General features: G+C 37.1%; 1 protein-coding gene across 3 annotated transcripts in view; it reads right to left on the bottom strand.

Annotated features, from left to right (window-relative positions):
- The window catches only part of CUL2 (cullin 2), a 49,526-nt gene that overhangs the window by 20,273 nt on the left and 14,722 nt on the right, over window positions 1–14,531 (bottom strand). For 2 of the 3 annotated variants that reach the window (XM_031052441.2, XM_031052440.2), the window contains exons 5-9: window positions 10,666–10,771; window positions 6,550–6,632; window positions 3,730–3,816; window positions 641–737; window positions 440–550 (exon numbers count right to left, since the gene is read on the bottom strand). In XM_031052441.2, the coding sequence (XP_030908301.1) occupies window positions 440–550; window positions 641–737; window positions 3,730–3,816; window positions 6,550–6,632; window positions 10,666–10,771 (484 nt within the window). The remainder of the gene's footprint in view (window positions 1–439; window positions 551–640; window positions 738–3,729; window positions 3,817–6,549; window positions 6,633–10,665; window positions 10,772–14,531) is intronic. The other variant, XM_013129991.2, reaches the window with a different exon arrangement.

Raw genomic sequence — 14,531 nt, 5'->3', positions numbered from 1 at the left:
CCTTATTTCATGCACCACAAGGCAAAACAAAAGAAAATTCAGAGTATGTAATTTTTAACAATGCTCTGTAACAACTCTACCATATAAACTTAATTAACCATTATGTTGCTAGAACTCATGCTACTACAAACAGAAGGAAAATAAGGAAGTGAGGAAGCAATACTCATCAACTTGATACATGAGTTGGGTTTTGCCTTTTTTTTTTCCTTTTAATGAAATTAATTTATAATTTATTACAAAATATTTTAAAACTGACAGTCCATCCATGGGCAAAGTTTATAGTTTATACTCAGGTTAGCCATGACACTAAAAAGTACAGTTTAAACTGCACAAAAGCATTCAACAAAGAATTATGGGAGCTGTACTGGAAAACATGTATGATCAGTAAGTTGATAACATCAGATTTCAGTTATTGCACATGTACAGAAGAGTCTCTTACCTTCTCCATGTATTGTGAGCAATTTGACTCTTGCAATAAATTTGAAGCTTCTTGTTTATAATACTCCCCTGTTTCATTCAGAAAAGGACACTCAAAAATTTCCTGATAAAACTAAAAGGGAGATTTTTTTTAAAGGACAAACAATGCATATACTAGGTTAAAATTCAAAATTAAAAAAATAAATCAGAAACATGTATCTACCTTTAGGGGGAATTTTTTCTTATACTGTTCAACATGAACAAAGGAGTTAATAACCCCATGGATTACTTTCTGGTTTGGGTCTTCTCCACAGCGATCACTGAAATAGGCAAAGCGAACACTCGTGAGAATGTAGGTATCTAGTGTAACTTCTCTGATAGCCAAATGCAATAAAATTGGATGAAAGCATTATCCAGTAAATTCCTCTGCTTAAATTGGCAAAATTGAAGAAGATTAATCTTACAAGAAAAACTGCACTCTTCTTTCTCTCCTATACATTTAAATTGATGAGATAACAATTCATAAACTGTTCAAAAGCATTTGCAGGTCATGAAATTTCCAAGTCTTTGCTAAGGATACAAGTATTCCAAATTACATACTCTAAGCATGTACTTTAAAAGTTACAGTAAGTTCTGTCTTGCATTTGTAGCATTTATTAAATAGGCTACCTTTACACTCCTGCCCCTGCCAAAAAAAAACCCCAACAAACCAGTAATAATTTTTGTCAGCATGACAGCAAGCAGCATGCTATTTTCTTTTCTGAATATCTACGATTCAACACATAGTTGTCAAGTGGAACAAATAACGTACTTGAAGCATCACCACAATTGTTAATCATACATTTGAAAAGGAAACCTTACATTTTTCAGTCAAGTTCTTAGCTTCAAATGAGCGAGTTCAAGTGAAGAAAATATTATCTTTAGTCTCATTTAGTTGAAAACAAAAGTAATCAAAACAAGTGCTTTGTGTGCTAAAACCATTAGTGTTCATTCCTTTGCAAAGACAGGAAATAATGGACCCAGACATAGAGCAGCAGCAGCAGCAACTTACTTAAAACATCAACTGTTCTGAAAAAGACCACCTTTTACACACATTTCACAAAAAAGTAAAAAGTATTCCTTAGTTCCTCAGGTATTAAGTAATACTAAAATACGATTTACAAAGGTGTATTTACACTTAAGCATCGGCCGTTATAATTGCAAAGGTTTTAATTTTTAAATGTACACACATATACATGTATATAGAACTTTTAATTTTACCCAGACCATACTGAAAAGACAAAATGAGTTCTCTGCTAGAAACCTATGCTGATATAGGAAAGTCATTAATATGAATGATTAAAAAAATCTTATGAAAAGAAGTAGTAAAGCCAGCAAAAATGCTTCCCACCCATGCATTACCATACACCCATCTAGGCTGGCGTGGAATACGGGAGAAATAATTGTGCAAATTTTAATCATTTTGGTTTGAAATTGATAAAGCCTCTAGAGAATGCCCAAGAGCATAAGCTACAGAGGTTTACTGGGACAACCACAGCAGCATACATACACCAGAACACAGTCATGTGTTCACAACACTGTTAATAATGCACATTGCTTTTAAATACTACCATATACCCATGATGGGTGGAAAAAACTAGCACTCTAACAGATCACAAGAATTTACTGTATGGTTTACACAGCTTGGTCACCTGTTACAAATGAGCTGACCTACTGGGTAACTGCTTTAGAGTGGATGGTCTCATTTTCCCCAGGGGGACAGGAAGGTTTCTTGTGGTTCTGGTAACTGAACCAATGGAATAAATCTGTGTTTAGGTACATATAATCACACCCTGCATTCTTGCCAATGTCCCTCTGCTGGGTCTGTCTATACAATGGCAGAGGCAGAAACATGCCACAGAAGGGAAGTACTGAAACACCAGAGCAGAGCCTGGACCCAGGTCCACCCTGGGAGGTCCAGGAGCGTGGCCTGCTGCAGAATGCACGCAGCTTATGAACACAGCAGGATGTCCCTGAGTGTGGAAAGCTAAGTAACTAAAAGTTTAGCATATTACAAAGTAGGGCTCTGTCAAGAGAAAGGCCAGTCCACCTGAGGTTGGGGTACATGTATATGGGGTTTTGGAAGTAGAAAGATACCGGTGACAGAAACACAAGAGGCATTATTGTAGTAACAGATGAAGACCCAGCTCCCTGCTACCTGGTTCAAAGGCACTTCATAGATTTACCCCCTGCAGATGCAGGAGGACAGCAGGCAGCAAAGGTCAGGCCCAGGGGATTCAAAGGTCAATGTATCATTAGGAAAATCTTTGTAAGTGCAGGAGGTAGATGTTCCATGGAAGAGCAGCAAGGGGCCAGACAGGCTTTCCAAGCAGAGATCTAATAGCACGAAGGCAATAAATGAAAAGAAACACAGTATGGAATGAGTTTTGCCTGCTCTAGCAGCATCTTCAGGGTTTTGGGTTTTTTTACCCCAACGGTACTCTGCTCCCAAGAATTTGTAATGGAAATGGCTAGTGCCAACAAAATTTGAAGGAAGTTTTGAGAGTAATTTTCATTAAAGTTGTAGTTGAACCCCGCCAAGGTGGAGGTCTAATAAATGTGTATTTTCTTTCTTGGCAGTAGTGAGCAGGCAATTTGGATGCATACAACTACAGAGCAGCTGCATGCAATTTGAGGCAGCGATGTCACATGACATCTTGGAGGGCAGAAGGGAGATATGGCATTTGGTGTGGAATCTGGACAAAAAGATAAAACACTGGAAATGCAAATTCCACTAAGTTGGATGATGATGAGCTTTTTTCAAAAGAAATGAAAGCTACAAAACACAAAGTCAAGAAAGTTGCGCTGGCTTATATTAACTCCACTTTGTTCCTATCTTAAGAATGAAGCTAACAGTGGAAGCTTAACATGCACTGCAGTGTACTGCTATAGTCCCCACAGAACCTATTTAAAGGTACAATAATAAATACTGTACTCATTAAAAGAAGGTTCCACCATTGAAAAGAACTGCTCTGCTGTGTCAGATCAATGGCCTATTGAGAAAACTAACTACAGAATTCATTGTGAATTGAATAGCCTGTTTTGAATACTATTGAAAAGTTAACTTCCAGTAGCTTTCCTTTCAAATAAATAGTGTAAATAATATATCAGCTTAGACAGGAACAGGTTCAGTTAGTTAGAAAGTGTTAGTTTATCTTTAGTAGAGAAGCCTCTCCTGGTTAGTCTGGACTAAGCACTCATGTCATTTGAGATAGCACCTGAACAATTTCCAAATTATTTCTGTTTAAGAATTTCATAATTGAATTTTCTCACAATTCAGGATCTTGACGGCTTCCTGTTGTGTTGAAACAAAAATGCGTAAGTTGAGATTCAGCTTGCCTTGTAGGAGGAGTGCTTGGGCTAGAGGGAGGGGGAAGAAAGTGTGTTATATTCAAAACTCTATATTAAGAGGAGTGCAGTCAGACAAGACAGGCTTAAATGATTTAACAGTTCTCCGTTGTTCAAAGGGGCTAATTCTGCTCCCTTTTGCTCAGTCAGAGCCCTCTCTCTCTTGCACTTCTCTAACACTCATCTAGTTCTTTGCTCAACTGACTCACCATGCTAATCTGGGAGAAATAACAGCCAACAAGTTTCCAGTCATATTAGCAGTTGAGCTGGTTCATTAAGGGACTACATGAGCACCAAGTTCAGCACAAGAAAGGCAGAAGAGCACAGCTTGCTCCTTTTCGGCATCAGCAAACTCTTATACCAGTTTAGCCATCTTGTTCAGCTGAACCACAAGTCACTACTTGTATTTACTTATTTTTAGGTACCAAAAAAGTTTAGTTTATTTTATTTTACTGTAATGAATAGTGTATTTCACAACTTTATAGCTTCTAAAACGTTTATATGCTCAAGATCTGTCAGAAGTTGCCTTTTTAAAATTCTTATTAAATACATAGCTAAATAAACCAGAAAGCAAATATTATGGCTCTGCTCCCCCTACCTATTCCAGTACAGTAATAAACATACTTTTATATGCAACCAACTGACTACAATGTTGGTTATCAATTCTACATATCTTTACATACTATGAAAAATCTGGTTATAAGAAGTTCAACTGTCCCATCTATTTAAGTTTGGGTTGCCTTTTTTTTTGTAAAACATTTTTACAAACTACACCATGAACACATTTAAGTACTACACTTCAGAAAGCATCTAATAGAGAAGTTTAAGTATTTATGTATTAGTAATTTTATTATTTTAAGTAATATTCTTTCCATGCATATTCCTGCACCTCTGCCAGATGTAACTTATCAATACCCATCTCTTCAAAGACCTTGTTTAACCCCTGAATTGCTGAACTCAATGCTAAAATACATCTAACAGTCACTTGCAGCAGCGTCTTCAAAATTGCCTCTTACAAACTGTACTGACCAGTAGAATTATAGCAAAGAACAGCAACAAGCCCATATGCCCATTACATGGAAAGGCCATCCTCAGAATACCCATAGCAAGCCCTACATTTCATGATACTAGGAAGAACAGCTATAATAAGTTCTGTCTTATCTAGCTTGCTACATGATATGCAGATTCCACTGGCTAGAACTTAATATGAATTGTTAGATGTGTATTTTGAGAAACAGAATTGAATTAACTTCTTTGAGATCACATTGAAGAATCCTTAATAACCAAGGGGAAAAAAGAAATAAATCCAGACTCATGTTTTATTTAAAACTTTGCAAATGGTTTAATAACAAATAACGTCAGTTTCTTACAGTGTCAAAATCTTATGCTCCACAAGCCAGTAACAGTCTTGATCTGCCACCAGCCTCAAGGTAAATACATACCATTATTTTAAGAGGCATGAGATGTCTGTTGAAAAAGGTTATAACAGATTTCTACTCCCACCCACTAATGAAATACACAGATTGACTAAAACGCGTCTTCCATGTTGCTGTGCTTGATGTACCAGAGCAGCATTTTCTTCACCATGTATTAGAAAATCTTCTTTTAGTATAGATTGTTATAGTAAACATGGATAAAGCAGCATTAACACTGGTTACAAAGCAAACATGAGTCAACAACTACAAGTAAATGCTTTCTGGCTTCAGAAATACCAGACAGAAGTATCATGTCAGTTACTTAGTTGCCAAAAATTTGATTCAGGAAGAAAAAATAAAATGGTAGTAATAAAATCAGTTCTTGTATGTCTTATAAATACAGCTTTCTTTTAACCAAGTGCTTGTCTAAAGATCCTCAGTCAGCCAAATTGTCTCACAATTTACCTACACTAGTCTGGTCACTTTAGTCAGGCATGCAATTACTTAGAAAGACCCCAACCATTAGCCTAGAGCTACCCTGAACAGTAGTAAAAATGTAGAAACTGATGGAACTTACAACTACACATAAGGCCTGTAGTATATTTCAAAATTTCTGTTTACTCATAAATAAAAAGATTCATTAGGAGTTACATAGTAAAAAAGGTTTTAAATCAAAGCTTAAAAAGTCCCAAGCCCTGTAACTACCAGGGCCTTTGCTTTAGAGTAATAGAAGTATTCAGAAATGAAATAGGAAATTCCCTCAAAGTGCAAAAAAATTATTTCAATTTCATTCTAGTAAAGTATCAATAATGTTAAATGAAGTCACTCATGCAAACAACAGAAAAACAGAAGCTTAAGTATCCCTGGCAGATAATCAAGAATCATTTTGGGTCCCATGCAAAGCGACACAGCTTTTCTAGCTTTGGCAAATTTTTCTGTAAGTCCTGGTCCTTAAGTTTACTGACAGCACAGAATCTATTAATAGTCAGCATCAGGTGGAGAAAAAGGCAAAAGGCATCCTATAGGACCTGAAGAATTATTCTAACTACTCCCCAGTTCCATTCATTAGAAGGGTTATGTTACTGAAACTTTTAAGAACACTACCCTCAGATTGCAGCAAATTATTTTCAGAGTCTTTTTCTAAACATGCAAATCACAGATATGTAGCTATAATGAGAAAAGCCAATAGAACACCATCATCAACAGGTAATGAGCTATCTTTGACAAACAAAAAACATGACAATTTGTTCAAAGTCCCCAGGCTTTTCAAAGTAAAAGAGTGCAATACCCCCACACACTGTGTAAAAATTAAAACCAGACATGCACTCACTTTTTTATTTCTCGGAGGAGCATCCGGATAAGGATAGCTTGCAGTGGCTCAATCATTAATTTTCTCCACATATCAAGAGCTAGCTGTCAGAAGATAACACAAGCTTACGTCAATAAAAAATGCCAATAAAACACCCCCCAAAAACCCAAACAAAACCAAAGATGACAATTCCCATTCAGGATATCAAAACTTACATTGTTACATACCATCTTCTTTCTCCTTTCTAAATTATTTTGTTTGCCTCATACAAACAATTTGTCAATATGCTATTTTAGCATTTTTCTTCTAGAACATCTGATTGCATTTGGATGCAGATCACACAGAGCTGTACACTAGCAGCATCAGACAGAATTTCTAGTCAGGCAATGTCTGAATGCATGCTTCCCAATCTGCATTCTTTCTACGTATCTAATAGGACTGATTTACTTATTCCTCGATTCCACTCTACCAAGGATTATCAAATGCACATAAGGTCCATAAGCAAATCAGTTACGAGGACAGGTTTTGAGTATAAACAAAACATCTGCACAGTAACAGGTAAGTAACATGCCTAACTGAAGTGTTTGAATGTGTGCAGGCACCACTAGTTCTAAAAATTATAGCAAACTACATCTCAGCTGCCAAAAGGGAATATCTCTTAGCCAATTTGTTAGAGGTCAGAGTAAAAGATACAGAACCCTTATAGCAAACACACAGAGAGCATCTCTAAGCTAAGATGCATACAGCTTAGGCTAAGTGTTGCAAGCTAATACTTAACTTGAATAGAATTTGAATCACTTTCATATTAGGGATAGGTCACCCTATCAATCACATAGATCAAAATATCTCAAACTTTTGTGGATGAAGTAATTGCTTCCAAAACATACCATTTTTGAAAATACAACTGCAATCTTTCAAAGGAGTTTGTACACTTAAGTTAAAATCAGATTTAAAATTCAAAGGAGATAATGTGATCCCCCATATGGGGGGAACACCCACACATGTCTGAGACTTACAAAAAAAAACACCTACCACTGAATAGTAGCCTGTGAAAAAATTAAATTACCAAAATCAGTAAGGACAGAGGGAATATTACTGCTAAGAAAGCTTTGACACAACTAATAGGACCTCAGCTGTCAAAATTAAAATACTGACCAGGTATGCATGAACTTAAAGTAGGAATCTATCTATCTATCAACTAGGTATCCAGTCTGATCCACCTTGTGGAACAAATCTTTCTTTTAAAGAGCCAACAAATGAACTTGCTCTGTCTATTGCAGCTATCATCCAGCACCCTTGCTGTAATTCAGGGTAAAGAAGTCCGGGAGGTAAAGCTGACTCAACTGCAGCAGCAGGTTCAGAGAAGAGCTAAAGGTTTGCTTATAAATCCAAAGAGAAGTGATTTTCACTGCCTTGCCTCGTGGACAGTACAATTGCACAGTTAGAGGAAAACAGTTTCCCTAAGACAGGAACTCATCTAGATAATGCTGAAATAAAACAGTTCTGGAGAAAGAACAAAAACAAGTAAACAACAAAACCACAGAACCAACCAAACCAACACACCACCAAACAAACAAAAAGGGACTGACATGTTTTGTGAGTATGAGGTAAAGTGGACTGCCTCAGGTAACTCTACTCTGCAATGTAGTCTCTGAAATGCAGCTTCCAGCAGCATGGTCCCGCTCATTTATGAGAGGGACCAACCTGAACTAGTTTCAAGCTGCCAACTGGAATTTTCTTGTCAAATAAACTACAGACAGGTCAATACAGCAACTTGATGTACTAGTTCAAGAGACTTTTTCTCCTCAAAGAGAGGGCCTATCTTACTTGTCAGCCTAGACTGACAATACAGAGCACGGCAGTTTCTTCCATTTTCCAGAATCTGGTTTGGGAAGTTGGAGAGGGTGGGGGTGTGGGAATAGAAGGCACATCTTAACTACCTTCTAGCTCAGGGCTCTCAGCATCATTGAAAACTCAGAAGTCCAAAAACAGTGACAGGAGCCCAGCTCAGAAAAGCAGTATCCTTCACTATGCATTCATTAACAGAGACAGAAAAAAAAATTAAATCTCTTGCAAGCACTGCCACACTACTTTCATCAGCTGATCTCATCCTGTATTTTTCCTAGTACAACAATTACTGAGTGTCTGGAATGCTTATCAGGATGATAAACCGTTTGAAGCCATGCCCATACATATCACATACACAACTCAGGTGTCTTATACGTACCTACCATTACATACCCGAGAAGAACTAAGCAAGCATGTACTTGTTTAAGATTAGTGAAAACCTCACAAAGTTTTATTAACACACAAGAGTGATGCTGGGACAGAAGCTTCAGTACATAGAGAGTAAAGTTCTGCTTCTAAAAACATTGGGAATTATCTCTTGCTGAAATAACTTCACACTGAGACTGAAAAGAATTACATATAAAAGAAACATGTTTGCTCTTGGGTAGATAAAGGACAAATCATCTCAGTCATCTAAAGAGGAACAAATGATAATTCCTTCCATTATCTCAACTGTTAATCTCTTTATAAAGACCTTTATCAAAGTCACTAGTGCAATCCAAAGAATAAAAGAGAAACCTACACAGAGATCATAATGAAGGAGAAAATGCTTACAAAACAGACTTGGTAAACTTTGTGAGTGCCTTGCAAGTTAAGAAATGTGAACTACTTTATTTCTGGGGCAATGAATTCACCAAAACCAGTGCTGCAATTCAACGCATTAACCTACTTGAGTGCAGGGCTCAAGTCTCCATTCCTTTTCTGGGCAAAGGAGTAACTGCCATAAACCTAATCCTACACTAGTAAAGATGACAGATTACTGCCTCAAGATACAAAATTCACCTCCCACCACTACCAATTACAAAGACAGTATTTGTTAAAGAACATGGGAGTCTTAGGGAGTGAGATAATGAAAAACTCATTAGCAGAATTCCAGACATCACCATCTGAACATCTCCATCAAAACCCAAAGGCAGCCAGCTACAGTCTGAGAATCTTGACCCTCCCCCTAACCTGCCCAAGTGATGAGCTAGGGATGCACCATCCTAGGAGCAACTGCTGGGAAGCCTGAAGAAAAGTGTGAGTCATTGTCCTTCCTTAAGATTCCATCAACATGAGAAAAACAGGATACTCAAAAAAAAAGTTGAATTATTTTGTTGTTCTTTTGTAAACATATCATAGGGCAGAAAACTATGGACAAATTTGTGATTCTGCAAAATGCTGCCATTATCATCCTTCAGGTGATACCTCAGAATGGCATAGAACATGGAAACAGAGGAAGAATTCATTAATACAACAGCATCACACAGCACTAAGCACAAGCCTAGACATATTCCCAGCCCCCAAAGCAGCTAACAGTGATTCACATAGAGCTAAAGACTACCTTTGACAATTGTGGGAACAGACTTGGGTAAAACTCAGTCTGAGGAAATAAGGAATAACATTTATGCCATTTTGAGATACCACAAACAGTGCAGCAGTATGTACTTGCAAGCTCTGATAAGCCTTCACAGACATCACTGATTAGCAAGGCTTGGAGAGAGCACAGGTAGCTGAGAGAATATTCAATCCTGAACTGCCTTGACTTAAAGTACATCATGTTTCTGGTGCTTTTCTTCAGTCCAGCCCCCAGCCTGTCAGCCTTTTTAAGTCTGGTTTTTCTTTCAAAATCTCTACCCAAGTTGCTAGAACAGAAGTACAAAATGGCTTGCCCTAGAAAATAAGATGTACAGAAGACTAACATCAGAAAAAGCTGCTACATTTTGTGACATCAAGAAACAGAAGCCTAAAAGTAGTATTTCAAGGGTTTCCAAAAACAAAAGCAGTGCTTTTTCAAAATATTTTCTAGATAGTAGCATCACTTAATAAAACAATTTTTTTCTGCAAAGTGGTATCTATTACCACATTTTAAACTGAAGCTCTCCAGTAGTTTTCACATTTGCCCCAATCACTATATTTTTCTACATCAAAACTGTAACCTCATTTTACAAAGGGTTCAGTGCTTACATCTTCTATTGTATTAACTATTCAGATTCTATGACCCAGAAAAGTCAAATTTAAAAGGACACAGCTGGACATATAGCACTTCAGAATACAGTTTTATCCACTCCCACTTTCAGAGATGCTTACCTCTCCTATTTCCATCAATGGTTCATTCATATCCACCCCTCCATAACCATACTGAAGATCAGCTTCAGTCAGTTTGTTCTTCTTAATAAACTGTGTGTTGAGGTACCTATAGAAATAAAGATATTCTAACCAAAACAGGCAAACATTAAGCTTGTGAGGTTTTATTTTTTTAATAAGTTTGGAATCATGCAATGTGTTCCACATCACAAAAGATAACCTCTTGTAACCAATGCCATTGGTATATGTAGGAAATTCTTAAAATACAAATTGCTTCCATTTCAAGGACCTTACATCATATTAAAACAATACAGCGTTAGTAATTGGGATACCGAACAGCAGCATGAGAGATCACTGTCACCACTTTCTTGGTGTACAATATATTTATGTAATAATTCAACTTTTCAACATACACTACTATATAATTCATACACATATATGCAAAGTAACTGCTAAATTCTGGACAGTTGACTAGTACTAGAGTGATAGTCATTTGTTTCGTTTTAATGATAGAAAAACATTCCCGAACATCAGCTATTTTTAGGTAAATTCTGGACAGTTGACTAGTACTAGAGTGATAGTCATTTGTTTCGTTTTAATGATAGAAAAACATTCCCGAACATCAGCTATTTTTAGGTAAAAACGTATTTACTTCTACCTGTAACGCCGATTATTTTGCATTTATCTCAGGCTAAAACACAAAAATAGCATAAATTTTTACAGGGGCCAATATTGGTCAGTTAGGATACCTTACTCAGGTCATGATAACCAGCAAACAGCTGTATTACAAACTTTAAAGAGAAGAATCTGGAGAAATTATTTTAATTAACAGCTATAAAAAATGTTATACATGCTTTTCTTTAATTTAGTATTTCCTATTGTATGTATAGTTTTTATAAAGAACAGAAAATGGTTCCTGTGCAAGACCTGACAAAACATCCCTCTTAATTCTCAGTATTCCCTTAAAAGAAATACAATCGTTTAGTTTAAAAATGAACAGAGTCCCCCTGAGGAAGACTTGTGTAGTGGTGACAAGCTGGAATGCTAGCCTAGCCTACTAGTAGCCTACTTTCAGATCCCAGAGTCTTACAGAGTACTATAAACTGCTCCGCTACCATCAATAACCACCATAAATTGTAGATGCAAGTCTGCATAGAAGATTATAGGCCTACCATTTCATATACAACTTGCGTGGACCTCCAAATAGCTGGAACATAAGCCTTAGGCATGCTCCTTAACGATACTTATCCCTCCCCACCAGCAAACAGCAGCCACCATTCTGTTTTTCCCTGTCACGCTTACTAAAAAGAAAAGCCCTATGCTCTCCTCATTCACACCCTCTTCCATCCATACATGTCTTCTCAGCAAATCCAGATCAGGCAACTGATTCATCTTAAAACTAGCATAGCCACAAGTGAATAAACAAATCTAACCTAGATAAGGTAGCCCAAGCAAAAAGAGGATGGCAAGAAGTAGGCAGGCAGAAACACTCTCAGCAAGAGCTTCACAACACTCTGTCTCAAAACCAAATTTGCCTACATTTCCTCTCTCCTTCCCCTACTCTTACCATTAACTTCCAGAATCAAGCACAAGCAAATAACTGCAAAACATATGCAAACAGTATAATCTCAAATCAAGTTACCCACTGAAGTCACTGACCATTTTTCACCTTGAGTAACTACATCAAATACTTCATCTGTATTTCTCACTTTTAGAAGACAATCCATAACGTTCATCTGTAACTCACTATGAAGACAAGAGTTAGTCCTGAATTGATAATATCAGAAATTGCCCACTGACTCTTGCTACTATTGAGATAAAACTTTCAGGTGAAAATTTGAAATGCCTGATCATACAGCTCAGGCCCAATTACTTGAGAATGCACCTGTGCAGGGTTATGCTTTATTATCTGATGAGGAAAATGGCAATAAGATGAGAAAACTGATGCTTGCTTCCTTTCATGGTATTAGCAAAGCAATATACCCTTTGGTACCCACACCTCAAAACACATCCACCAAGCTTCCACTTCAGAAACAAGTTAAAAAGTTTGGAATGTAGAAGACTGTTACGAGACTCATTCAAAACAAATACCTACTTTACAGCAGAATACTGAAAGATGGTGTTCCATCTAAACTAGTAATATCAGGAAAATGTCTGGTACATGAATATTTTTGTGGGCCATTTATTTCAAAGATAAGGGACTTGGTAATAAAGCAAATTAAAACAAGCTAGGTATTTATCAAAGAAAAAAACTTGCAAAAAAATATTTAAGAATTAGAAGGGTAGCTAATTATCCAGGACAGGTTACTTGGTAACTTTCAAGTATTTGGTACTTTCAGATCAACCAAGAACAAAACTGTAACCACAGGTTACTGCTCCATACACAGTGACCACACTCCCAAAGCAATTTTACACATCTCAATAGCCCACTGTGTCCTTGAGGGGTCGGATTTCAAAAGCCTTGTCAGATAGACTATATTTCTTGTAATGTTTTATTTGGTTTTAGTAGTTTGAATTACATACTTCTGGATAAGAAACCAGTATTAACATTGGCAAAATCTAATATTAGCATTGGAAACCAATATTAGCGTTGGAATCTAATAAACCTAAGAGCGTACCTATCTCAAGTCAGCTCCTGGTTATTTTCTTATGTGCCCCATGATAAGGCCAAAAGAATCTATTTCCTTTAAGTCTTTGTGCATCCATGATGTGACACTACAAAACAACACACATTTATCTGTATGTCTAGAAGTACCATACATCTTTAACTAAAAAGAGTCAACACTGTATTCAGATTTTTTCCTCCTCTGAAAGCTCTCCAAAGCTAAACTTGTTTATAGCCACCCTTTTCGGTCGTGTTGTCCCCCCTCCCCCCCCCCCCAAGCCGATAGTCCGACTGCTATACTGGTCCCCAGAATGGCACGTGGGTCTAACAGAACACTATACAGGAATAAACCTAAACTGAAGTGCTAAGGAAAACTGCTTTCAGAAAATTGCCCCAAGAGAATGCTGCTAATGATTCTGACACTCCACTGCAAGTACTCATGGACAAAGAAATGGATAGACCTTATGTGGCAATATCATCCACTCTACTGATGTACAGGAGGCAATTTTTAAAAGGTAACTAATTAGCTAGAACTATTACAGTTTGTTTTCAGAAGCATTCAGTTTGGTTTTTAAGATTTTCTTCAACCTAGCATTTGTACAATTAAATTGCTTTGCAAGCTACAGAAAGCATACACAACTGCATAAAGAGATAAATAAGTACATTACAGTGCAGAGCATGAGACGTACATAAGATGAAGATAAGCTCAGAGCACAGAGAAAAGACAAGACATAATGGACACAAGCTGCAGCATGACAAATTCCAAACAGACACACTGTTTGGAGATTTCTTAGAATGAGTAATCAAGCACTAAAACAGGCTGCTCACAAAGGCAGCAAAATTTCTGTCCTTGGGGGAGTTCAGAATTTGACTCAACAAAAAACTAAGCAATCTGGTTCAACTTTTGAAGCTAGCCCTACTCTGAGCAGAAGGCTGAAATGGATGCCCTTCAGAGGTTCATTCATTCCTACTTTTTTTTTTTGCTGATCTTTCAATGAAAACATGCAATGGCAACTTCACAAGAGCTATATTAAAAGCACCAGAACAACTGCGCTTTATACAAGCAGAAGGCTTTAACGTGTCTAGTAGCATGCACATACAAGTGCTCAGCTCTGGAAGTTTTCATAATCCAGTATCTGTTCTGATTCACTCTTAAAACAGATTACTCACTGGTTCACAGATCTGTAAAATAGGGTTAAAGTGATTTACCACAATTTGAAGATTAGCTAATAAATGAAAGCCATTTCATTACAAAGCACTGCAC

Source organism: Melopsittacus undulatus, chromosome 1, assembly GCF_012275295.1.
Source record: "Melopsittacus undulatus isolate bMelUnd1 chromosome 1, bMelUnd1.mat.Z, whole genome shotgun sequence".
NCBI classification, from domain to species: Eukaryota; Metazoa; Chordata; class Aves; order Psittaciformes; family Psittaculidae; genus Melopsittacus; species Melopsittacus undulatus.
Note: the sequence above shows the minus strand (reverse complement) of the source record. Positions and strands in the feature narration are given on the sequence as shown.